Below are 26,822 nucleotides of genomic sequence, written 5' to 3' on the forward strand. Positions count from 1 at the left end.
GTGGGTGGATGTTTTCTGTGGTTCTCCATTCCTCTTCCATGGCAACTCCATCTGCTAGCATAGAATAGTCAATTTTCTCTTGAATTGCCACCCAGTCCTGTAAGCATAATTCAGCAAATTTTTGGTGTTGCAGAAATTCAAATGGTTTTTCAGTAGGGCAAATGTGCTTGGTCCAACTTTGTAGCTCACTAAACCCCACCACTCATTAATATGTAGATAGGTCACCATTATCAGAAATATATCTCTGACATAGGTGGCCAGGTGTCCTCCACAGGACTGGAAAGCCACTACTCTTTTCCATTCCAGTCTCAAAAACTGCTATGTTCTCAAAGCGATGGCGAGCCTTTAAAGAACAGAAAGATGACTTGGTAACGTTACCCTTAAGGGAACCAAACGCCACCTCAAGTGGTCCATCCATACACTGTAAACATTAAAACACTTTAACAACAGTACTGCAGGCATCTTACCATTTTTTTTAACCTCAGCTCCTTCCTAATGGGCTGCAAAAGTAGTCTGAAGGAGGGGGGTGTAAAGCTGCATTCCTGGGATTCTAAAATGTACCAGTGTTGTGGCTTCCACAGTACAATTGCATGATGTTGGGGAATTTAGTTACTTTCCAAGGAAAAATGCAATATACTGTTACCCTTGTCTTTGACTTGGCAGGATATTCTGATGCCAACAAAGAAGCCATTCTGGTGGAAAGGCAGGAGTTCCACAGAGATCACAGAGGAAGACGCAGAAAGACCTGTTCATTGGCATAGATGGAAGTCAGGAGCAGTTCAAGTTTCTTAGAGCAAGGAAGGATTGGGTTCTTAGGCATAGTTAAGGCTTTCCTGAAAATGGAGAGTTTCACAGGCAATGGGAGTACATCAGAGGAAACAAGATCATGCACTCAGAAAATCCTTAGTCCAACCAGCATGCTTCTAGGCCCTGCCCACCACTGTAGCACCTGCTCCTCTGCATGAACAAACAGCAGCTCCTCCTTCTCCTAGTCCTCCTCCATCTGCCTGCCAGGCTGCTGCTGAGGCAGTGAATCCCACCACCATCCCTGACAGGAAGGAACATGCTCGATGCCTGGCACAACATCCTCCGCAGGCACCTGAAACCCCTTGAGAGGGGAACCCCCAGAACATTCAGGAGGGGAATGATGAGCCTGATCCAGTTCTTGTAGTCCAGCTTGTGAACAGTCCCCAGATCCCACACAGGAGACAACCCTATTTGTTCCCCTCCACCCTCCAATATTTTTCTGCCATTCCTCCCTTGTTAGGGAGAGGGGAAGGGCAAGGAGACATATTCGAAGAAGTTAACGTTTGACCACCTTTGAGGGAATCTGACCTGTTGTTGTGTATTTGATCTTGTTTTAGCTCTATGTTTGATGTATGTTTGTCAAATAAAAGTTACTGTTCCCGTCTCTTGTGTGTGCACTTTGCTTTCTGAGTATGATCAACATGTTTTCCACACATTAGGGAGGAGTCAGCAGGATTCCCAGCACACCATGATGGTTCTCCAGGACCAGAAGCGGTGGCCCTCCCGTGGGCATACCATTGCACTCCCAGCACTCAACACACCTGTTTCTTGGGATTCTACCAGATTTCATTCCCCCCAGACTCAGTCAGCTATCTCAAATTGGTGTGGGCCGATTCTGTCTAGTGTCCAGTACTGCACCGCAGGAACATTTGTCCAGTGAGCAAGAGCAGAACCACATCATCATACCTGTGCTCCATGTCTCCAACACAGTTTGGAGGAAGCGAGAGGGAGCTGCCATTGCCAAATGTGTGAAGGCGGAGTACAGTACCAGCAACACATAAGGCGGTTCCCAGAGTGTCTCCTGTGATGCACAGGACTCTGGGTTACTGCCCCTGAAATGATAGCACTAATGTGGTGGACAAAAAAAGAGGCAGTGTGGACAGGGGTATATGCCCTGTACACAGCATGTACCCGTTCCCCATTCAGCATATGTGGACACTCAGCACAGGTATGGGATACATGTGCAATTCAGTACACAGGCAACTTCCAGGGAAGCATGGAAACACAGAAGTAGCCTGTGTGTGTGAGAATTACACACACATTGTACGCAGTGTTGTTGTAGCCGTGTTGGTCCCAGGATATTAGAGGTACGAGGTGGGTGAGGTAATATCTTTCATTAGACCAGCTTCTGTTGGTGAGAGAGACAAGCTTTCGAGCTTACACTGAGCTGAATACCTGAAGAAGAGCTCTGTATAAGCTCGAAAGCTTGTCTCTCTCACCAACAGAAGCTGGTCTAATGAAAGATATTACCTCACCCATTTTGTCTCCCTATGAAACACACATACAGACAGACACAGTGCTGTTAGCTAAGTGGTGGGGCCTATGTGGTTTGCAGGATCCTGTGGGTTTTTAAGTAAACATTCTTTATATAAAATTAGCTAAAGATTTTGCAGAGTTTTTTGGACCTTGTTGTGAATTCCCATATATGATGTAAATCCGCTTGCCTATTAAGACGACTGCACTTTGACCATTTTAGCACTGAGTATAACATTCAGCACAATGACAACTGCAGACTGCCTTCCTGAACAAAGATCATTATTGTTATTATTATTTGTTTATGGTAGCATTCACGATGTGCTAGATGCCTTCCAGACCTTCAGGAATGCCTCGGTCCGAGGTGGTAACCTAGAGGTGAAAGGCTCTAGACCATTAGCAGTCACCTGAACCTTTCATTTCCCTATCTACATTTATTTGTTGTGCGTTTATCTACATTATTCCAACTATGAAATATGATTTTAATCATGTGAAAAGTGCTACGGAAATTGGTAAAAAATAATAACATCAGAAAAAAGATAGGTAACATTTTGGGCTTCTGCTTATAGATCAGTTTCCTCACCATGGTATTTGAGCTCCCAGAGATCAATAAGAACAGTGTCTCTTTAAATCAAAAGGTCAGCTGAAAACCCATCTAATATTAAAACGCACTATACCTCGATCAAAGGCCATTTTGACATCTTCAATGTGTTCAGTGAACCCCGAGACTCTATAAAGACCCTCTGACTTTAAACCTGCAAGGTAAACACTTGATTTAGCTTTATTTCTGCTATCAACAGATATATATATATCAACAAATATTCAATCTATTCAAATCTTAAAATCAATAACATCACAGTTATTTTATGTTATGCTAATAATCCCATATATGAAATGTGACAAGAGCAATAATTTTCATGTTAAACTTCTGAGTATTTTAAAGAAGAATTAAGGTAAATTTTAAAGACTACAAGTTGGTTACATTTTCTGGTTTTATTAGTTTGGTGGGGAATACACAATATCAGCCACAAAATACTACAATTTGCCTATACTGGCAACATATGGTATGATAACTTCCTATTCAGTTCTTGTTTCTCGGTCTGTAATTACTATAGCTTTAAATTCTGCCTTCCCTATGTCTGTGTTCTTAATGACCTATAGTGATGCCAGCAATTAACTCTACCTTCCTGTGGTCCTTTTTCCTCTCTGATTTTGCTGTCAATCTTAACGGGTACGTGCAGCATACACTGTTCTTTCGCACAACCCATCCCTCCCACTGTCCTTTGCCTGTTTGCTGTTAGCCTCCACAAATCTTACTTGCACTGTTCCCATCCCTACAGGAAAGAAGGGTGGTCCAAGACAGCAGCAGATACAACTAGTCAAAGTGGCTTACATGGCTGTTACTTGTTTTAACTCACTGGTTCCTTACTGTGACCATGCCCATGTGATCACCCAACAAAGAGACACTGGCCTTTTTTAGCTACTGAGGCTGTATCATGACCAAAACCAATATCCCAACAGGAGGGATTTTTAGAGTTCTTACAGCTGTTAAGGTATTGATAATGAAAGAGGACAACCAATTTAGTCTCAACTGACATTTGTAAAAGAAAGAATATTTATATATCAAATGCAATATAGCTTTCTAATATGTCCTTTGCTATCATTATAGATACTTATGTTTCAGTAAAACTGTTCTCTCTCAAACCCATCCTCCCTTTCCACTTGTTCTTGCAGTGATGATATAATCCTGGCTGAGATTTGTAGAGCAGTACAGAGGATTTAGCTGCACATCTTCTATTAATTTTAATGGAAGATGTGTCGCTAAATCCCCTACACTGCTTTGAAATCCCCTGTCTGGCAGCAGTGTGTTGCCATGCAGATTACTATCATGTCAAAAATTCAGCATCATGGGATCTCTGTGCAAAACATGACTAACAGAGGAAACGTGGCTTATCAGGTGGCACAACTCACATGTAAGCCACCAATAACATATACATGATCATTAGCTTGTAATCATTTTGCATAACTTGGGGTTATCGTAATTTGTAAATGTGGAATGCATGTCAGTTCAGTAAAAGACAAATCACAAGCTGGCTTTTTGGCTGTGACACGTTGCTTGGCTATGTCATTCATCAGTCAGAAACAGAATGTAATGTGAATGTAATGTAAAAGAGAGGCTTGCCACAGGTCACAAAATGTTGCACTCCTCTTTCATGTTTTGTATGAGCCATTTCCATTCATTTGTGTTCTCTTGCACATGATGTTCTGAAATAGTTTAAAACTATTCGTAACTTGCATGGAATTAAACTCTGATTGCTTTGAAATGAAAATATTGTCCATATATCTGTCAAAGGGAAATGAACCAAGTGAAAAGACACACAGGTGAGTTTAAAGTTTGTCCTTTGAAAAAGTATGACATGAATAGTTTGCATTTTAGAAGATATATCTAATATATTTTTTTAAAAGCAATTTAAATAATTTGCATTTGGAAATGACAGAACTGGACTTTACTAGCCAATGCAAAACAGTAGAACTTTTACTCAAAAACCTACTCCTGTCCACTCTTCCATTTACTTGGGCCTATTTTTTTCTCCCAACTTAACATGTAATTCAAAGTTGATTTACTTTTTATGTGTATCTGTTAATCCTCGATCACAATTCATGTAACATTATAGACCTGGTGACACTCCACTCTAGTCTAACAAAGAAAATCATGCAAACCTCTTGCTTCTATTTCTCGAATGCATATATCCACAACCATTGGTCTCTGTGTATTGTGGGCCTTCACTAGTGTAGTGAGGTCACAGCAGTAGACTCTCTTGATCCTCTTGAGGTCTGGTTGACAGTCATTGGGCACATATTTGGAACACTGTTTGTGTACGTTCAACCCACAGTCTGTGAACAAAGTTTTGCCAGAATTAACACTTCCATTGATAGGTTTTGCTAGGTAATGATTTCATGAGCCTATACAAATAAACAAACAGGAAAACCCTCATCCCTCAGACAAAACCAGAACAAACACAAAAACTCGTCACATCGCTCTCTAGTGACTCCTGTGGCTGACTCACTCAATAACATTGACAGGACTTGGTGACATCCAGCACCCCGAAGAGAGGGTCACTGCAATGCTGAGATTCTGAAGAGGGAAGAGGATGGAGGATCCCTGAAAAAAGTTAGTGAGAAGAGCCCAGATGACTATCTTGCATCAGCCCCAAAGGGTGTTAGGAAAAACCAGGGTCAGGAACAAACATTGCACTCCAATGTACTTTTCACAGAAGTTTGCTTTCTACTGTAAAGCATTTCTAGTTCTGCTTCTCACTGATAGTGTGTGTAGAGGAGCAAAGCAAAAGTGTGCTTGTTATTAACCAAGGCCCTTATGCTATAATCATTCAGGGCTCCTTAACATTCCTGAACTTATCACTGGTTAGGCAAATATACCTTTTGCATATCGATTACTGGCTGAACTATTAAAATTTTAAACAACTCTCTGAATTACTTGAAACACATCTCAATATTATGTTCCATAAAATGTCAATCAAACAAAATCAAATTGTCCCTAAAAAACAACAACAAACCTTAATGGAATTAGTTTAGTTTATTTGGTCTCTTCAGACAGAAACTACTGCATAATGGATTATTGTTCAGTGACATCTAAGTAAATCTGGCCAGCTGCATTTAGGATACTCCCTTTATTGTTTTCAATGTTCTTGCAAAACATTTCATGTGAGGTTAAAAAAAACCCTTGTTTGTCTACTTAGAGTTAAATGTTGGTAATTTAATACGGGAAAGTGTTAAGCTTCATACTAAATAAGTAAGCCTTTTCATAGGTTAGATATTTTAAGTTAGGGGAACAAATCCAACAATATTCATTACATCCACATGGTCAATTTTTACCAATTTACACTGAGGATTAAATAACCAGATCAGTAAATGGTTATTAATTTTCCTTTTTTTAATTTCATTTTTATACTCTTTGTCTTGCCTCTGACCCATCTGTAGCTAGAGAAGATGAAGTAGTAAAGTACAATAATAAGTGGGCCATGCACATATCAATACTTTAAAATTATAAATCAACTTTTATCTTAAACGACCCTCAAATTGCTATACAAAATTTATGTGGCGTCACTTCACCCACCCCTCAGATTCAGTCTGATGTGGGGTTGCAAGTCGCCACTGTTAATCAGTGCACAGTAACACTCATAAGCTTAGGACAGGATTTGAGAGGGAGCACTATCTTCAGCTGAAAGCGGAAGGAGAATTTCGGTTAGCAGAATTTAGTTACCAAAATTTGCATGTGATGTATCAAAAAAAAATGTCCATTCCTGCAACAAACAAAATCATGGAATAATGGTTCTTGGTTTATTGTAGCAATGTAGCAAAGAAATGAAAAAAAATAAAATAAAAAATCTATTAAAAGGTTAACAAAGAAAAAGAAAAACCAGGAAATTAATTCTTTTGGAAATGAGGGTAACATTTTTTCTTTTCTATGAGGTAGGATATTTTGAGGTTTGTAGCAACATATGGTATTTTTATTGGTCAAAGGTGATCGTCTTTTCCCAGAGAAGGACATTTTTCAACAGTGAGTGGCAAAAGGATGAATTATGAAGTCTAGCTGCAGGCTGGCTTTGTGCCATCTTCAGATCTTGTTTCTGAAGATGTAAAAACATATAAAACAAAACCTGGCACTACCATAAGGAAGATGATTTACAAGATGCTGATGAAAAACCTAAACCAAAATAGTGGGGCCTACACATTGCCAACGTACTGTTATAAAGATGTCCATAGAGAGATGCCTCTACTTCTAAGCCAACTAAGCAGGAAAAATAAACAGGACAATATTTCTAAGTCCTTTGTTTAGGGAAAAAAAGGATCAAGTTTTCCAAGGGAAAATATAGCACCATCTTCTTCCCAATATGTTTACATATTCTTGTAAGGCTCTACAGGAGTCCGGAAACAAACAGGATAAGTTAAAAAAACAAAACAAAAAACTGGTGCTGCTAATTTCTCTGTTCTTCAGATATGAAAAGTAGAAAGATCTCCCTCCGTCTTCCCCATTATCCTCCCTTGCTAATACTGGGACTGGATCCTGATTTCTGTACAACTCCCATTCCTTACTGTTATTGTTAAAATGTGTGCCTAGTGCTCAGCACTTCTTGGAAAGGGCTAAACTACAGCAAATTCAGCCTTTGGACTAATTAGATAGCAATTTCTTGTTACATTTTATGAAATTGTCCCCCATTCCTCCCTCCCAGATCTTACACTTTTATTTTTCAGAAGAAAGAACCAAGATAAATTAAATGCATAAAGCTACCTGAACACCTGACTCCCTGAGCAATGAGCCCCCACATGAAATTGGCACAATATTCACACCAGTGTGGACCTCGGAATGTGTAGACCTGTAATACAATAAAAAAAATGGGGTCATCAGGAGGCAGATGGTCTGACAGATGGAACAAGTAAAAGAGATAAACGACAAAGGATTCAGTAGGAGTAAGTCTTCAGCATACAGTATACACTTCTTTCCAAAGTCTGTATGAAATAAATCCTGGGAAAATAAATGTGCTTTGATCTTTATGTTCTCTTATCTCACAATAGGCCTATCATAATGCAGAACTGGATACTGTATGACATAGAAACAAATTATTTTTAAAACTTTTTTTTTCTTTTTTGCTAGTTGATGTGTTTCTTTTGTGTCATCTACATTTAGTTCAGTGCAGATACAGAAGTGGTAACTGGGTTTCGTCCACTATCAAAATGGACAAAAATAAAACAAATAATTCAAGCAGTCGTAGTCATTCCTTTTACTGAACTAGCTAAAATAAAATCAGAAAGCTTCCGAGAGTCACACACTCTGCAACAGACTATTGGAAAGAGAGGGAGATAAAATTCAGTGGAAGAAAATCTCTGCTCTCATGCTGTGGCCAAATTCTGCTTTCCAATACACTTGCACAATTATTATTGATTTCAGGGGACTGGACTAGGGTACTGAGGGCAAAATTTCCCCCCCCCCCATGCAGCTTCAAAGTTCTAATATTTTGAATATCCCATAGGTGTTAGTACAGTAGGATTATGGCATGGCTCCATCATGTGGGCATTTACACCATTTTAAAAAAAAAAGAATCATTAAACAAAAGCCAAAGGAATCAAAAGGAATAATTTGTGTAGACATTCTAGGCAAAAGTTGGGCAATCATCTGCTTTTGCACGGCAGAATCAATTACAGACATAGGCAAACTACTCCTTCGACCAAACCACCTAAATAACTAAACTGATCTCACACAGACAAAACAAAAAAAATAAATAGATCCTTATTCAATAAAGTCACAGTCAGTCTCATTTTACTACAATCCCCATATCAGTACAAGAATGGTAAAATGGCATGAAAAGAACAGACAGAACAGTTTCCTCAGCTGCCTTTTGCACAAAACACTTGCTTCAACAACTGCATTTTAAAGAACCTATAACGGTGATCTTTTTGTTATTTAAAATATGGCTATATAGTGCAAAATTAACACTGGCACCTTTAGAGCCCTTTGCATGATACAGCATGCACTTAATTTTCATTGAACAGCACAGTAAATAGTCGAGTATAGTCCTGTGTAAATGGGCTAGATCTGCCTAGAGACTTTATTTAACAAAATAAATTGTGCACACTGAGGCTCCTAATGCTTCCTCTCTGTTGACTAACCCTTTCCTTTCTTTTTTTTTTAATCCCCTGGGTACTTTGTTGAAAGGTCACTACTGGCTGGGGAAAAAGTTTATTATTTTAAATTTTCATCAAGTATATTTAGTTGGGGAAAGTGCAGTTATTGCCCTTTTCCAAATAAACGATATACAATTTTCAATCAAGCATACAGCTTGCTAATATCATGGCCCTGCTATGTCTACAGCACCACTCACAGCATTATTGCATTGCATCAAGAAATCACAGCTCCTGCAATTCAACGATTTGTCATATTATGAAATCAGAGCTATCTGTCTGAAAATAATACCAAACAAAATTGAACAAAAATACAACATACGTTATAGATTTTACTTACTAACTGTCTTGGCCAAATTAATCCCTTGTGTAACTAAAGGCTTCAATGGTATTGCACCATTTGCTCTCAAGTTCAGTGGTAACAACTACAAACATACTTAAATATTTCCATCCATTTGTCTTGGAAAACATGTATTAATTAATAAACCAAACTAATGCTTTTTTCCCATTTTCCTGTTTCACTTTACTTTTTTCTGAAATGAGTGTGTATTAACTGATAACATTGCTATTCCTTGGCAAAATGAAGTATTTTTAAATATCTTACTATCTTTCTAGTTTGATGATTAAAAACTACATTTTCACTTAGCACAGCTTGACAACAAATTACTCCTACTTATCCATGTAGTCAATAATTATGTAACTAATTGCAGCTGTAAAGCAGTCGCTATTTAGCTTAAAGTAATGATAATTTTTTCATCTCTTTTGGTATTAAAATGCTTAAACAGGTACATTTGACCAACTCAAATTATACTTCTGAAATGTATTAGCTCTCACTACAACATATACTAATGGGAAACACTTATTGGTGGTAAGCCTTGCTGATATATATGTGTTTCTATCACTTCTTGCTCCATTCAGAGGTTGTCTTACAGGGATCAGTTAACATTCATTTAAAGCTAGATCACCAGCCGGTGCAAATAGCATAGCTTCATTGATACTGAGGTTACATCAACTGAGAACATTGCCCTTGGAGTTTTAGGCTTACATTTTAAAATGTGGCCTCCAACATAATTTGTGGATACAAAATTGCAGACAGTTATCTATGACTGCAATGCTACCAATTTTAGATGTGTAACTATGCAATTTTTGTGGTTTCAGAGTAGCAGCCGTGTTAGTCAGTATCCGCAAAAAGAAAAGGAGTACTTGTGGCACCTTAGAAACTAACAAATTTATTTGAGCATAAGCTTTCGTGAGCTACATTTAACTACAAATGCGAAATTGTCTATTTGAGGGATATCGCTAATCTTTAGATTCTCAGTATCTCTTGCTTCACAAAGTGTTACAAAAGCTAATCTTTTATGAAAGATAATTGTAAAAGGTTGTTCGGTATTATTAAAACTGCACAGTTTTACATCCTGGTTAGACTACACCACAGTTTCTAGGATATTAAAGGCCTGCTTGTTCACCTCACATAAAGGTATCATTTAACTGATCACACTGTAGAGTATTTAGAAGTTGGTAGCTGATTATATCTTTGTCTTTTCTTGCACAATGGGAAATGGTCATTATTATTTTCACCGAAGACCCAAACTTGAGAGTTGCTGAGCACCCTCATCTACCATTGATTTTGAGGCCCCAAAATTTCAGTTAAAATTTATTTATTTAATGTTACTTTCACATCTCCATGTTTTGGCTGAAATTACATGTACCAAAATGAAATACCATGAGAAAGGCTGGTTTTGCAGCATTTCTGGTCGAGCTGAAACAGAGAAATACTGTTATCTCACAAGTCAAAAGTGTGATCTTTTGAGATTTTCTAGATGAAATTTCAAGAAGTTTGGATAAGCATTAATGTAACTTAAGATACATATCTGAACTGTCTCTGAAGTTTGGCTGACCATTACTTTCAATGTTCATAAAAAATAAGGCTCTGTATTCTTAAAAACAACACTTCAGCTCAGATGGACTCTTAAGGCTGATGCTGAAAGTAAGACTTTGGTCACAGTAAATGAGAGTTTTGCCTGAGAAATGACTGCCGAACTGATCCTGGAGTTATTTTATACTGTGCAAGGGTTCCGAGGCAGTCATAGATAGGAGATAGGATTATATTTTTAGTCTTGTACCCGCGTCCGTATGATCACACCACTACCTACTGAACCGGGCATAGGCTTTTTGAAGAATCATCAAGACAACTTTTTGAGTCCCCCCGCACCCTTTCAAATTTTTGGACTGTCACGAGACTCGTTTGTGTATAAAGAATAGCGTTGAACTGCTTGTGCTGGTGTCCTTGCATACTGCCAATCTTTCAAAAGAAACAGCAAGGGACAATTCTCAATATGACCTGAGGTTTTGGGGTCAATATTCACCCCAATAATGAAGGGGTCTGATGTACATTCTGGTAAACTTTTTTCTTGTCTTTTCCCACCACTATTTAGCTATAGAATGCAGGGGACTCAATAATATTAATATTGCGTAAGTGCTCAAAATGCAATCCCTTTGCTCCAAACTTACTGTCCAGAGATCTGAGTTGTCTGTGAGATAGTTCAACAAAATTTATTAGTCTAAAAATGTGTTTTCCTGCTTATTCCCTTCTTTAGTTTCTTCGTTTCCCTCCTCCCACTGTCTGACTCACTCTATTTATCTCCAGGCCATCTCCTTTCATTTTCCGTATTTATATTTCCTTTCTTTGTATTATTCTTTCTCTCCCATTCTTTCATGGAAAAGTAGTTTCTTCTTCATATTAATCCTCTCTCTCTTACACACATATTACATTTTGTCTTCATTAGTGATGCTCCTCTCTGTTTCCTTTACTTACATCTCTCAACTACCATTGCTTCCATATGGTCTCTTTAATGTCCCTTCCATCTTCCTCTGAGAATCTGCAGGTGTACAATGCTTTACACAGTCATTAATAGTTGTGATACCACTGTGAGGTAGGTATTATCTCTATTTCACAGATGAGGAAACTAAGGCAGAAAAGTTAAGTGATTTCACCAAAGCCACAGAGTGAATCCAGTAATAACAATGCTACAGCAGCAAATCAAGAACTGCCTTGGGCTGACACGTGTGCTCTTCATATGAAATATGCAGAGCTGCTTTCAGACAATTTTTTGGTTACCTAACCTGGTTTTGAAGCTTTTTTTCTTTTGTATCAAAAGAGAAGAAGAGATTTTTCAGACTTTCAGTTGAAAAGCAGGAACACTTTACCTCAGCTCTGGGGCCTCAACTGAATCCCTTTGAAATCAATGGCTTCAGTGGGAACAGAATTGAATCCGTTACCAGTTTTGTTTTGGGACAATGAAAATTCCACTTCTCACAAAGGTGTAATTTTAAGAAAAACAAAAGACTTATGAAAAAAAAAAACACTGAGTGTACATGCCATAATTAAAACCCTCACTGTGTCTCTAAATTTTATATGTTGCAATGAAAACTGAGATCACTTCTAAGGTTCTACAATAATAATGGGCCAAATTCTGTCCTGCACTGGGCCCTGATCCTACAATAAACTGCATGCTGATGTCCCGAGGCATCTCCTTTGGTCCCCATTGATGTTCCTGGGACTCTGTGCTGGCATGAGGTTCAACAAACATTACTATCAATATAGAATCCAGCACGACACCACTTGAAATCTGTGGTAATGGGAAATGCAGAAGACTGTGTAGTAATAAAAACAAGTGAGGGCAAAATCTGGTCCTATGTTAATTTCTGTTATAAAAAGTGAGATCCTGTTTTGTAAAAGGTAACTCTAGAATATATGCGATTCCCCATTTGCTGCGACTTGACTAGCTCAGGCCATGTCTCAATGGACAAAAAGTATGTTTTCTTCAGTTACGTTAATTCAATTGAGTTAACTCCCTCCTGAGTCTATATCACAAGGAGCGGGAACATTCTAAAAGGTGCTAGCCTGTGTCTCTAGAGTACGTCTACAGTGAAGCTGGAGGTGTAATTTCCCGCTTGCGTAGACATATGTGTACCAGCTTTGATCGAGGTAGCATGCTAAATATAGCAGCGGGGCCATGGTGGTATGGGCAGCAAGATAGGCTAGTTGCTTAAATAAGTACCCAGGTTTCAGGGTAGGATTCACTCCTGCCATTCATGCCGCTGCAGAGACACTTCAATTTTTAACATGCTAGCTTGTCAAAACTAGCATCCGTATGTCTACCCAAACTGGAAGTTACACCTTCAGCTCCAGTGTAGCCATCCCCTTAGGCTTCGATTCTGCAAATATTTACGTACCTGTTTAACTTTACTACCACGAGTAATGCTGTTGAAGTTAATGGGACGACTCAAGGTAGTGAAGTTAACCACTTGTATGAGTATTTGCAGGATCAGGACCTTAATGAGAGCTAAGGGAACTTTCCAGTTACATTAAACTAATTCGAATGAGCTAATACAACTGAAGAAAGCATCTTTTTGTCAATCAAGACCTGGCCCCAAGCACTTACTTTCTTTACGGATTTATAAGTCCTGTCCACTCCTAGATGTGCCAGCTAATGAATCTACTCCTTTTTAATTTCAGTTTCCGAACACTAGTGTGATACAATGTAAACTGTATAAAAATATATATATATATAGAACGTTTGTTGTCATAATTTAGGACCAAAAAGAATGGTCATGGGAAGGACTTCAACAATTTGCCCTAACACAGGGCTAGATGGTCTGCTTTTTACACTGCTCCACACTGTGGCATTACAAAGCTGCACTGCTCCAGGGCAAGTTCTGGAAGAGATTGTGCCTGCAATCCCTTGAGGAGCTGCAGGGAGCAAAGGAAGGGCTGTGCATGCTAAACCATCCTTTTGCATAGTGCAGCGTGCCCCACACAGCAGGTCAGTTTTGCTGGCCTATGGGTAGGAGGGCAGGGTCTTGGTTCTAAATTTTCCCCAGCCTGTGCAGGGTCAATTGTGCCTCTCCAAGGCCACTAAGAAGTCATCCCTTTGCTCCTGAGGTTTAGGGCGTGCAGTTACTTTGGTGGGGCAAAGACAAAGTCTGGTTTTGCTCTTTTCTACTCCCTCCACCACTATACATACACATATCTCCACTAGCATCTGGAATGACCTTCCTCACAATATTATTCAAATACAAAGTGCCCGAGAGGCTGTAACTTTTATACCAACCCCCCCATATAGCGATTTAAAATTCAAAATGGGTATTAAACATGCAAAACACATCCTAGATCCCTTTAGTTAATTATTTGGCGTGCACACGTTGAACTTTGCCTTTTTAAAAGGGCACAAGGCAGTCTAGATCTGACTCTGAATTTTGTACCCATCTCTTTTTTGTGCTTTTCCCCTTTCCGCCAGTTCTACTTTGTTACACAATGTTTCCAATCAGTTGTACCAAATACGTAGCCTTTTTAAAAAAAGACTCATCATCCCAAGAGGTTCAAATTTGCCAAGGTAAAGATTTTTTAGTGTACATTTATTGACACTAACGCATGCCAAACATTCTGATGGACTCTGTCATGAAATCCCTGTCCATATACAGCAAAATATATAGTACAACACATTTTAAGTGTTCAGTAAAACAAAAAAGGGCAAAACACCTTTTTGCAACCCTATGAAATAGCCCATTAGATTTTACTTATGTTCCACAGTACCATATTAGTATTGTGTATATGTCTATGACAACTAGGACTTAAGCTTCAAAAACCCTCCAACAATTTTCTTTCTTTTGCACTACTTAACTTTTTTATGAACATGTCAATAGATTTAAAACTTAAAGTGGGTGACTGTTTAATCTAAATATTCCACTATTAGCACATTGTTCATTTTTTTTAGCTACTATATGCATTTTAGAATCATCCTATAGAAGACTGTAGATTTTTGAGTGGTGAGTAATATTTGTGTTATGTAAATATAATACTTCAGAGTGACCTAACTTTCTAGGTTACATTTTATTTTTAAAATGTTTCTTTCTTAAAATTCATATTTTGTAGGGCTTTCGATTAATTGCAGTTAATTCACAGGATTAACTCAAAAAAATTAATCCCGATTATTCACATTGTTATACAATAGAATACCAGTTGAAATTTATTAAATATTTTTGGATGTTTTCTACATTTTCAAATATATTGATTTCTATTACAACACAATACAAAGTGTACAGTGCTCACTTTATATTATTATTTTTGATTACAAATATTTGCACTGTAAAAATTTTTAACAAAAGAAATTGTATTTTTCAAGTCACCTCATAAAAGTACGTAGTGCAATCTCTTTATCATGAAAGTGTAGTTTACAAATGTAGATTATTTTTGTTACATAACTATACTCAAAAACAAAACAATGTAAAACTTTAGCGCCTACAAGTCCACTAAGTCCTACTTCTTGTTCAGCCAATCGCTAAGATAAACAAGTTTTTTTTACATTTATGGAAGATACTGCTGCATGCTTCTTATTTACGATCTCACCTGAAAGTGAGAACAGTATGTTCACATGGCTCTTGTACCTGGTGTTGCAAGGTATTTACGTGCCAGATATGCTAAACATTCGTATGCCCCTTCATGCTTAAGCCACCATTCCAGAGCACATGCTTCCATGCTGATGATGCTCTTTAAAAAAATAATGCATTAATTAAATTTGTGACTGAACTCCTTGGGGAAGAATTGTCTCCTGTTCTGTTTTACCCGCATTCTGCCATATATTTCATGTTATAGCAGTCTTGGATGATGACCCAGCACATGTATGTTTTAAGAACACTTTCACAGCAGATTTGATGAAACGCGAAGAAGGTACCAGTGTGAGATTTCTAAAAATCTACAGCACTCAACTCAAGGTTTAAGAATCTGAAGTGCCGTCCAAAATCTGAGAGGGATGAGGTGTGGAGCATGCTTGCAAAAGTCTTAAAATAGCAACACTCAGATGTGGAAACTACAGAACCTGAACCACCAAAAAAGAAAATCAACCTTCTGCTGCCGGCATCTGACTCAGATGATGAAAATGAATATGTCGGTCTGTTCTGCTTTGGATCATTATCGAGCAGAACAGCATGGACTCATAAGCTTTCGTGAGCTGCATCCGATGAAGTGAGCTTATGCTCAAATAAATTTGTTAGTCTCTAAGGTGCCACAAGTACTCCTTTTCTTTCAGCTAAACTATGACTCTTTTCAAAAAGAAAGTAATAAAGGGTGTATAACAGCTCGACTGTGCAAATCCAATGTTGCTGGGCACATTTCCAGTTATAAATCAAAGCCAAAACAAGGGGAATTTTGAAGAGGAAAGGAAGGAATGTATAGGTCAAAGTGGAAAAAAGTCCCAGTCATGAGAAAATATTTTCTAGTTAACCTAAAACAGTTTTCATATTTAAATGATAATGAGGCTAAAACCAGAAAGCATAAAAGATTCTTTAATCAAGAAAAAAGTACAGAATATTTCTCCTATTTCTTTCAGTATTTAGCAGTGAGAAAAATATTAACTTTTATGTGGGTGCTGGGTTAAGGAGGGGGAATGGCAAGGAGCATAAAATGTTGAAGGTAAAGTTTTACTCATGAATACTGAATTATTGATAAATTCCAACCACAGCACAGACACTGAATGTCTTAAGGGAAAAGCATAATAGAGGAACAAAGAGAAAAGCATACTTGCTAAATAATTTTAATGAACGTTAATTTCCCTTTTATTTAAAGGCCAGAAGTCAGCATGATAAAATACTATTTCTGATAATGAATCAAATTATTCTGACAATGACCTAGATTATCACCTCCAGGGAGCATTAAGAAAATAGAGGAATTAAGGGAGTATAATGCACATCTCCTGTTTATCTCCTTTTCATTCCTCTCAGTCACTTTGTATCCACCCCCAATTACCATCAAACTACTTTTTGACAGCTCTAACCATGATAACTGGGGATTGGCACACTCTGGAACTAACTCAGTCCTTCTGGCAAAAGATGTTAGAGCAAGATGACTGGAAGTCTAGTTTCTAAGGCTGAGTCACTTCCCCAGTGCACACAGCATTCCAGATGCTGTGATTGAAAAAAGAATCTGATTTTGTATCTATAAGCTAGCAACAAGACAATCCGTTTAAGCATCCTTGAGTTTGTATAGCTATTCATTTTAGTCTGACAAGCAAGCACAAGCCTATATCCAATAGCTCAGTGGGACTCAAGGAGCATTTCCTTCGCATGAATAAAAGATATCAGACAATACCACCACAGCACTTTGTTTTATTGTTAGTAGGTACTGGGCTTTCATGACTTAGTGCAAACAGAAAGAGCACAAATGTGTATTGTTAAAACGGCACTAACACCACACTATAAAAATGTAGATTTTCAGAAGTCAGATTTTTATTATCAAAACTGACACATTTTAAGATTAAGGTGATCAATCTGAAGTAACATTTCCAAGAAACAAATAAAATACATCTGGGTCTAAGGAGCTCAAATATAAATCTGTCATTTGGCAGGATCCAGCAGGTTCTTGACTTTGCTTGTGCTCTGAGAGAGATTGTTATTCATATAAAATAGCCCTGTCGACATGTGTTAAGAATTACACAATCAATGGATTTTAACACAGGAAGAAAACTACTTTCTGAAATACTCCTCTTGGATGTGGCATAAAGAGTTATATGGAAATATATAATCACAGTGCAAAACTTTACACAGGAAAAACCAATCAACCTTTAAACCAGAAGCATCCCAAAGCTGTTCTTACCTTAAAATTGTGTGCTTTTTCATAGTTGCAATGGTTGTCGTTTTGAGTTAAAGCTGCTCTTCTGACCAAAGAGGTGATCTGTGAATAGGCAAAGAGTTTCAGAGGTTGCCATAATATTGCCCCCTTTACTCCCGCCTTAACCCCCAATGCCACTGCCAGCAGCTCTTGACGTTTCCTTCCTCGCTTAGACTTGTGAACAACAGCACAATTTTTCTCATTTTCAAGCCACAGCTCCTCAGAGAACATAGTGCTTGGATCCCAGATCTTTTTCCTGTCTTCTTCTGAGGCTGGGAGGCTTACTGTACTCAGGTTTGTCCAACTGCTTCTAATGTTAGACAGCAGATTTGAAGCAGCTGCAGCCCATTCTGCAGAGACCTCTGGCATGTGACTTGAATGGGCCGTCTTGTGTGATGGAAGGAGCTTCTGCATCTGAATAAGTAACAGCCTGCTTTGTGCTATTTCTTAAGGCAGACGTGTGCCTGAAACAAGAGTCGGAATTCATGTACTGAACAAAACTCCCCCTCCCCCACTCCCCCAGCAACGGTATCCAGCGAGACTGAAGAAATACAGGCAGGGCGACAGCTTTATGGCCTCATGCCACAACAAATTTCAAAGGAAAGATCACTTCTAGTTGGTAGCATGTTTTTTTTTTTTTTTTTTTTTTTTTTTAAAAAGGCTCTGATGCTGCATCCAATTACACTCAGACTTGGAGACTTATGAGTCATTCCAGTCTGAACACCACTGGATTAAATCCGTTAAACCCTGATGATTGTTTAATCTTGCAGGGCTAAAATCTCTTCTTTTTCATATCCTGTGCAAGTGAAAAATCCAGTCGTACTCCAAGGATTAATAGCATTTTTGTGGCCTGCATTTGGTTGGGGGTCCACTTAGCAGTGAGCAATTAGATCACATTCAGTAAAAATTGGAAACTAAGCCCCCAGCCATTCAATCAGATCACAGGGGGAGCCCCTTAGCCTTTGCAGAGGCCCATGGAAGACAATGGAGCTCTGCAGAGTTGCAAGGGGTGCATCCTGCACAGATCAGATGGCAGGTCTGGGGCCTAAGTGGCACCAGTCCAGCTGTTCCCCCACTCTAGTTTCTGCAGTATGTATGTTTGGGAGGAAGGATAACCTGTGGTTAAAGCCCAGTACAGGAAATCTGAGCTCTAATCCCATCTCTGCCACGGGCTTCTGAATGACCTTGGGCAGGTCACTTAATCTTTTCATTTCTGTTTCTCTATCAGTACAATGAGGATAATAGTTACCTACCTCAGAGGGATATTGTGAGGCTTCATTCTCTAGTGTCTGTAACATGCTTGACATGCTCAGAGGGAAGGTACTACAGGAGTGGACAATATTACCAGAGAGTTGCTTCTGAAACTGACAAGTAATAGCCCTGCCACCCTTTGTTTCTCCCTTTATGCCCATTCTTTTCCACACTTGAACCCAAAATCAATAGCAAATTAAATGATCTAAACAGACTTACTGTTGTTAATTTGTGAAGTCGTTTCTTCCTTTGGCTCTACCACACCCCAATACCTTAGACATCCTAGGGGGTTCATCTAATGCACTGACTTAAAACAACACCACTACATAGTTTACATGCTCTTAGTAAAAACTGTGCTCTCCCGATATGAAAACCTGCAGGGACAGATGGCCAACCATCAGTAAGATCAGGCTGTGTAATTTCATACAGTGCACTAACAAGTCCTGTAACCTGCAAAATCAGCTTTTCAAATATGACATGACCTAGTTGTTTCTCTCCTGAATGTACTTCTTTTCCCTTTCTTTTCCACTTAATTGGCAGCATAACTCTCTCTCTCTCTATCAGATTTAGAAGCCTTGGTAGTTAGTTACTCTTTCTTTTCCACTGAGGCTCCTCTTGCTAAATAAACAGGTGCTGCGCTCACCCTCTTTTCCAACTGAAAGCACAACTGAGTGGCCAGGGCCAGTGTAACCACTCGGTGAACTAGAGGGCTGCCTAGGGCGCCAAGGTTTGGGGGCACCAAAAAGCGGTGCCCCAAATTTTTATTTTGCTTCATCCAAAATGGAACGAAGCGCAGTTCGGTCCTTTCCCCAAGCCGCCTTCCCTCGAAACCGGGTTCTCCCTCGCTCTCTGTCTCTTCCACACACTACATTGGGCAGCTCTGTCCCATGCTGTGCACAGGTTGCCTCATGGCGACCCAGCCGTGCACGCAAGGAGGGTTCATCTTTGTTCCTTTTTCCTGCCAGGGAAAACCTCTGCCTGGAGTAAATAAATCAAGAAGCTAGAATCAGAGGGCTTGGGACTCACCCCCCGGGACACTTCCAGCCTCCTTCTGCCGGGGAGAGGTCCGCGGCAAGGCGTGCTGCTCGCACTGTATCAGAAGCCCGTGCCCTGGACCTGAGGCAGGGTGCATCTTCTCATGGGAGAGTGGGGCTGGCTCTCCGACGACCTGCCTTGGTTGCATTTCCCAGGCACTTCCCTTGTCTCTGGGGAGGGAGTGAGGGAGGAAAACGCTGGAGAGGAGGAGGAGGAGGGAAGGAGACACAGCGATGGAGGGGAGGGGGAGAGAACGCAGAGGACAGGGAACGCGGGGTCGGAAGGGGAGAGGTGGAGCGTGCAAGGCTGCCCCTCCAGGGTGTGCCTCTGCCCCCCGCCTTCGCTCCCCGTGGAACTCTGCTTCTCTCCATTCTGGCTGCGCTTCTGTCCCGTCCCGTCCCCTCCCCCTGGAGCTCCCCGACATGCGGGGAAGAGAAAGCGAGTGAGCCGCTGAGGTCCCTGCGCCTTGCCGCGGCCTTCCCCTCTCGCCGCCAGGGCACTGCGCTCCATCTGATCCCGCTTCGCGTCCAGCCCGGCCTCGCTGCTGCTGCGGTGGCTGCAATCTTCCCCAGGAGGGGAGTGTGTGTGAGATTGCCTTCCTGGGCTCCTCACCATGATGAGGCTTGAATTTGGTGATTTATGTGTAATCAACAGCACAAGCACTAACCACCACTGCCCCCCCCCGGGACCTTCACCTCCCGGCTCCCCCGGGGAGGAAAGTTCTCCAGCGAGGCTGCGCTGCACGGTCCTGAGCGCTCCCTTTGCGACTGCAGCTCTCCAGGGCGCAAGGTGGACTTTCGCCTAGGGCACAAAATATCCTTGCACCGGCCCTGTGAGTGGCACTGTTAACTGATCAGCCGGGAGTTCTAAACATGCTGCATGGTGCGATTCTGTGCATCCTTCAATTAATACATCCTGTTCACTGCCAGATCAGAAATCAGAGCTTTGAGCCCAAAAAATCTTCTCCAGTGGATCGGCTCTTAATCAGACATTTAGGGTATGTCTACACTATGAAATTAGGTTGAATTTATAGAAGTCGTTTTTTTAGAAATCGGTTTTATATATTCGAGTGTGTGTGTCCCCACAGAAAATGCTCTAAGTGCATTAAGTGCATTAACTCAGCGGAGTGCTTCCACAGTACCGAGGCTAGAGTCGACTTCCGGAGCGCTGCACTGTGGGTAGCTATCCCACAGTTCCCGCAGTCTCCGCCGCCCATTGGAATTCTGGGTTGAGATCCCAATGCCTGATGGGGCTAAAACATTGTCGCAGGTGGCTCTGGGTACATATCGTCAGGCCCCCGTTCCCTCCCCCCTCCGTGAAAGCAACGGCAGACAATTGTTTCACGCCTTTTTACCTGAGTTACCTGTGCAGACGCCATACCACGGCAAGCATGGAGCCCGCTCAGCTCACTGTCACTGTATGTCTCCTGGGTGCTGGCAAACACGGTACTGCATTGCTACACAGAAGCAGCAACCCATTGCCTTGTGGCAGCAGACGGTGCAATAGGACTGGCAGCCGTCATCGTCATGTCCGAGGTGCTCCTGGTCACCTGTGTGAGGTCGATCAGAAGCGCCTGGGCAGACATGGGCGCAGGGACTAAATTTGGAGTGACTTGATCAAGTCATTCTCTTTAGTCCTGCAGTCAGTCCTATTGAACCATCTCATGGTGAGCAGGCAGGTGATACAGATTACTAGCAGTCCTATTGCATCATCTTCTGCCGGGCAGGCAAGAGATGTGGATGGCATGCAGTCCTTCTGCACCGTCTGCTGCCAGCCAAAGATGTAAAAGATAGATGGAGTGTATCAAAACAAGAAATAGACCAGATTTGTTTTGTACTCATTTGCAACCCCTCCCCCGCCCCCCGTCTAGGGGACTCATTCCTCTAGATCACACTGCAGTCACTCACAGAGAAGGTGCAGCGAGGTAAATCTAGTCATGTATCAATCAGAGGCCAGACCAACCTGCTTGTTCCAATAAGAACAATAACTTAGGTGCACCATTTCTTATTGGAACCCTCCGTGAAGTCCTGCCTGAAATACTCCTTGATGTAAAGCCACCCCCTTTGTTGATTTTAGCTCCCTGTAAGCCAACCCTGTAAGCCGTGTCGTCTGTCGTCCCTCCCTGCGTCAGAGCAACGGCAAACAATCGTGCATCTGAGTTGAGAGTGCTGTCCAGAGCAGTCACAATGGAGCACTCTGGGATAGCTCCCGGAGGCCAATACCGTCGAATTGTGTCCACAGTACCCCAAATTCGACCCGGCAAGGCTGATTTAAGCACTAATCCACTTGTCAGGGGTGGAGTAAGGAAATCGATTTTAAGAGCTCTTTAAGTCTAAATAAAGGGCTTCATCGTGTGGACAGGTGCAGGTTTACATTAACGTTGCTAAATTCGACCTAAAATCCTAGTGTAGACCAGGGCTTAGTGTTGTAGGACGGGATGTACAATTTGATACATGTATCTAGCCCCAGCAGATGTTCGGGGCTTAGATCCAGAGGAATGTTATCCCTGTCCCAAATATCTTCCGCTCTACTTCAGGGAGTCCCGTTAACGCTCGTTTAAGACCTGTTCTTGGTCCCGTTCAATGAGGATAACAGTGACCTTCTCAGAGGGTTCAGAGTAGCAGCCGTGTTAGTCTGTATCCACAAAAAGAAAAGGAGTACTTGTGGCACCTTAGAGACTAACCAATTTATTTGAGCATGAGCTTTCCTGAGCTACAGCTCCAAAAGCTTATGCTCAAATAAATTTGTTAGTTGCTAAGGTGCCACAAGTACTCCTTTTCTTCTCAGAGGGATAGATTTCAATGGGAGCAGGATAAGGCCCTTAGGAATGAAAGCTTAGGGCATCAGCACATCACTTTAAGGCTTTTGTCCTAAATGCTCAGCATGTTATATTTCAGTACTTCAGCTTCAAATGAGTTCAAATGTATCTGTCACATTGACAGAGAAAATCATAATCCAGTAACTAGCTTTGGCCATTTTTTTTTAAAACACTTATGTAGCTATGAACCCTCAACATAAACATGAAATAGTTCCTCTCTGATATTCAACATGACTGAATCAAAGTCAGCGAGGTCAGCTTCCTCATAATGCTTTAGCATTTGCATTGATGCCACTGGACTGATAAAAATCCCATTTATAAGCTATATTTTTACATAACATTGTGGATGCCACACTCAAACTACAGGATTATGATGATATAGTGTACATCTTAAAATATCTACATATTAGAATATATTACTTTTAAAACATTACATGTCATTTTAAGGACAGACATATAGTACCTAGTGGAAATACTGGCATTTCTCATAGGATTGTTTAAGCTAATTGACTTAAAGAAGGAGAACCAAGCTAATCCAGTTCATATGTATGTCTAGGGCAGATCAGTATTTGTTGTTTATTGTATTTGAAATTGTATTCATCCACTAGGTTGCTTTATCCATCATGCTGACGCCTTTGTCAGGTATTTGTTTAATAGGATTCACTACAAACACAGGATGTATAACAGGCAGGTGCACAGTAAATGTATTCTCTTAACAGGCTTGATCGTATGAAGCCACACACTAGATTCAATGTCCAACAAAGGATGCTGAAAACTGATCTGCTTCAGGGCAAAATACTATAGGACACAAATTCCCTCCCTCCCTACTTAAAGAACAAATAGCAGCAAAATCAAACAAGTTGAACTGTTCTCAAAGTAATGAGCCCTGATGCTCTGTTCCTTCCCCATGCTCCAATGCAGTCCAAGAGTTCAAAAGTGATTCATTTTATTCATTGCTTTTTTCCCCCTTTCTTTTTTAAAAGATCTATTATACAGGACATTGTGTCAACTAACTTAAAGATCATTTCTTGCTAAGGCTGACATACCTCTGGCTAACATGGAGGTTCCTGATGGCTGAAAATATGTTGCTAGTTTTAACAAAATATTTACACTGATAACAATCGAAAACCGAATATAAGATGTAGAGAGGTTCAGGGGATCTCCATGGACTGTAGGATTTTAGCTGCTTAGTCGCTCAGTAAGCCATGTGCATTGTACAGTAAGTTGGGCATTTACAGTACAGTAAAGTAAATATCACTAAACCAGAATTAGATAGTAAGGGAAGGGAAAGTGTTGTTTAGCTGTGGCAGCATTTTCAGCATGCCTTTTTAGAATGAGATTATTGAATGATTTGAACTGAATCCTCCACAAAACACAACTAACTTTGTTTGCTACCAAAAGGATTTGGGGGCTAGGAAAGAATAAATATTTATAGAAAAATCTTCAGTTTGTTGTTGTTCTTGTTGCATAAATTCAATTTTAGCTGTGTGGGCAGCACTCAAGAGTTGCTGAAAGTAAAGGCCACCTTCTGGCTCATCCAGCATGCCTGTGCAGGGGAATAAAGGAGCAAAAAATTGCCTTGCTATCCCCCTGCACCAGATAGCCATACTGTGGGTGGCTGCCTGGGAAGGAGAACAGCCCCCAGGGGTCTGCTGCATCGCCCTCTACAGCCCCCATGCAAGTGGATGGGATGGGCAGGGAGGGGTGGGTAGGTGGGGGAGCCCTGGCTCCACCCGCTAGTCTGCCAAGGGGCATACTTTGGTTCAGCTATAAGGCCAGTGCAGGCCTTCAAGGAGGAGATGAACCCAAAGGCAGATCATGCCTCTGAGTCACGATCTGTTTTTCTGGGCCTCTCCTGGGGCGGTGCAACAACCTCTTGCTCCATGCCCAGGTGTTGTGGCAAATCCACAACTGAGCCCTTAATAAACAAAGCGCTGCCTGTTTCCTCGCTGGTGTGATATGCTCCACAGTGTGCAGGGTGGTACTTTCTCGCCTGAGTCAAAAAGACAATGTTGAGATGACACACACTGTGTAAATCTTGCAAACTGTATTGATTTTTTTTTTCTAATTTCCTCCTTAAGAGTTCTGTCTGTGGCACTCAGAGCAGCCACCTCAAAAGAAGCCTGGATGCTACAGTATTCCAGGCTGTTCATAAGCCACAAGCCACAAAGGAGCCCGGGGAAATGGTCGTGAGGGCTACTGAACTAAAGGCTGTGTTTACAAAATATTAAACCAGTACATAGACCCTACTGCAAAAGAGAATGAAAGGAGAAAGTTAAAAAGAGGCTTCTGCATTGTTACAAGCTCTGCATGAGAAACATTGTAATAGACATTGAGCATTACATGATGTACATGGTGGGGTGCTTCAGGGCCTGATCCTGAAATCATCTTAATAATATAAGAAACTGTTACTCTCACTGAGGGTCACCAGGACTACCTGTCACTACTCATGTGAGTGAAGCTCTGCAGAACTGAGCTCCAGTTTAGGAAAGTAGAGCAGACAGAGGACAGGGAACTTTGTCTGCTGCTGCTTCTTTTTTCAATCAATCAAAACAGAACATACTTTTCCCGGAATATTTTTGATGGAAGTTTCCATCAGAAGGGAAATAATTTATCTGCACACCAACTTGCCTAGATTCCACCAGTGCTGTGAGAGGAGCACAAAACAATATTGAACAAATAACTATGTAGTCAAATATTGTGGCACTGAGAACACTGATCAGCTGATGCCCTCACTTGCAGTCCTTTTTTTAAATGATTTAAATGATTTTTTTAAAGCAAAACTCCTGAAATCAGTAAAAATTTTGCCTGAATGCAAGATGGTCTGAGCTCCTCCAAGCTGTGAGCTCCCCCTTAAAGGATGCAAGTGTCTATTATAGTATTTTCATTTCTAAGGGTATTTTTTAAATAAACCAAACATTGTTTAGTTCTTACAAACATTACATTAAAGTCTATATTCAGCACTTTGAAGGTGTGATGTGCCATGTGTTAAATTCTAATTAATCCAAAGGAGATTTCAGTATTTTCTAATCTAGATTGGTTGACACAAGCAAAGTTCTCATTATAAATCTTATGGTTGTCCCAACAATGCGCTAGATACTGCCCACATATACATGAAGACATGGTCCCTGTCATAATCTAAGAGGAAAAGGTACAAGACAGGAGTAAAACACAATCATTAATATATATTTATTTTGTTTGAAAAACATATCATCAAGCTCCTACTGCCCCTCTAACTAGCCAATACAAGTCAGCTAATATCTTGTAGGTATCATGACAGATGTGGGTCTTGAATAGGGATCTGAAGGAGCATATAAATTATTACTATGCTCTCCTCGAGTAGCCCTGAAGAAGCACAAGATTAACATGGTAACAGCAGATCTAGCCTATTTTCTCCTGTTGTCTCAACTTCCTTTCCTCCCACTCTCTCTTTTATCCTCTCCAATCCAGCTCCAACCTTGTCAAGGTTACTAATGACCTGGCAAAGCTGATGGGCCTGTTCTTTGTACTTAGTGTTTATTACCTGCGACCTTAACTGCGTGAATCACTCCTCCTCCCCAGGCTTCTGAGAGTCTCTGCTTTCCTCCTACCTCATGGGCTACTCTTTCAGCATCTCCTTTGGTGGGTCTAGATCCCGTCCCGTGTCAGTATCCCTCAGGGTTCTGCCCTCAGGCCCCTCTCCTGGCCCTTCTATACGGTTCCCTGGGCAACCCAATCTGCTTCCAGGGTTTCAGCTACCACTTTGATGTTCAGAACACCCAAATCTATCCTTCTGTGCTCGATCTGTCTCCTTCACCTCCCAAACATCTCAGTCTCACATCTGACTGTCTCTGACACCTCCAATTCAATATATCCAAAAATAAACCTCCCATGTTTCCTCCTAAGTCCTGAAGGGGCGGCTTTGAAGCAATCTTAATAGAAGACTTTACCTTTGGGATCCCAGTTCATTTGAAAATTGGGCCTTTCTCACTAAATTTATATCTGTACTCCCTCCTGCTCTCTATAGGGGCCCATAGCACATATTATTGTGATTGAACTATTATCCTGTGTACTGCATCTGAGTGAGTCAGACTG

At 40.7% G+C, this 26,822-nt stretch overlaps 1 protein-coding gene across 3 annotated transcripts in view; it reads right to left on the reverse strand.

The window, feature by feature from the left end:
- The window catches only part of CHN2 (chimerin 2), a 193,311-nt gene that overhangs the window by 18,807 nt on the left and 147,682 nt on the right, over positions 1 to 26,822 (reverse strand). For 2 of the 3 annotated variants that reach the window (XM_077811337.1, XM_077811338.1), the window contains exons 7-10: positions 17,630 to 17,707; positions 7,592 to 7,676; positions 5,002 to 5,175; positions 2,958 to 3,035 (exon numbers count right to left, since the gene is read on the reverse strand). In XM_077811337.1, the coding sequence (XP_077667463.1) occupies positions 2,958 to 3,035; positions 5,002 to 5,175; positions 7,592 to 7,676; positions 17,630 to 17,707 (415 nt within the window). The remainder of the gene's footprint in view (positions 1 to 2,957; positions 3,036 to 5,001; positions 5,176 to 7,591; positions 7,677 to 17,629; positions 17,708 to 26,822) is intronic. The other variant, XM_077811339.1, reaches the window with a different exon arrangement.

Source organism: Eretmochelys imbricata, chromosome 2 (assembly GCF_965152235.1).
Source record: "Eretmochelys imbricata isolate rEreImb1 chromosome 2, rEreImb1.hap1, whole genome shotgun sequence".
In the NCBI taxonomy this organism is placed as follows: domain Eukaryota; kingdom Metazoa; phylum Chordata; order Testudines; family Cheloniidae; genus Eretmochelys; species Eretmochelys imbricata.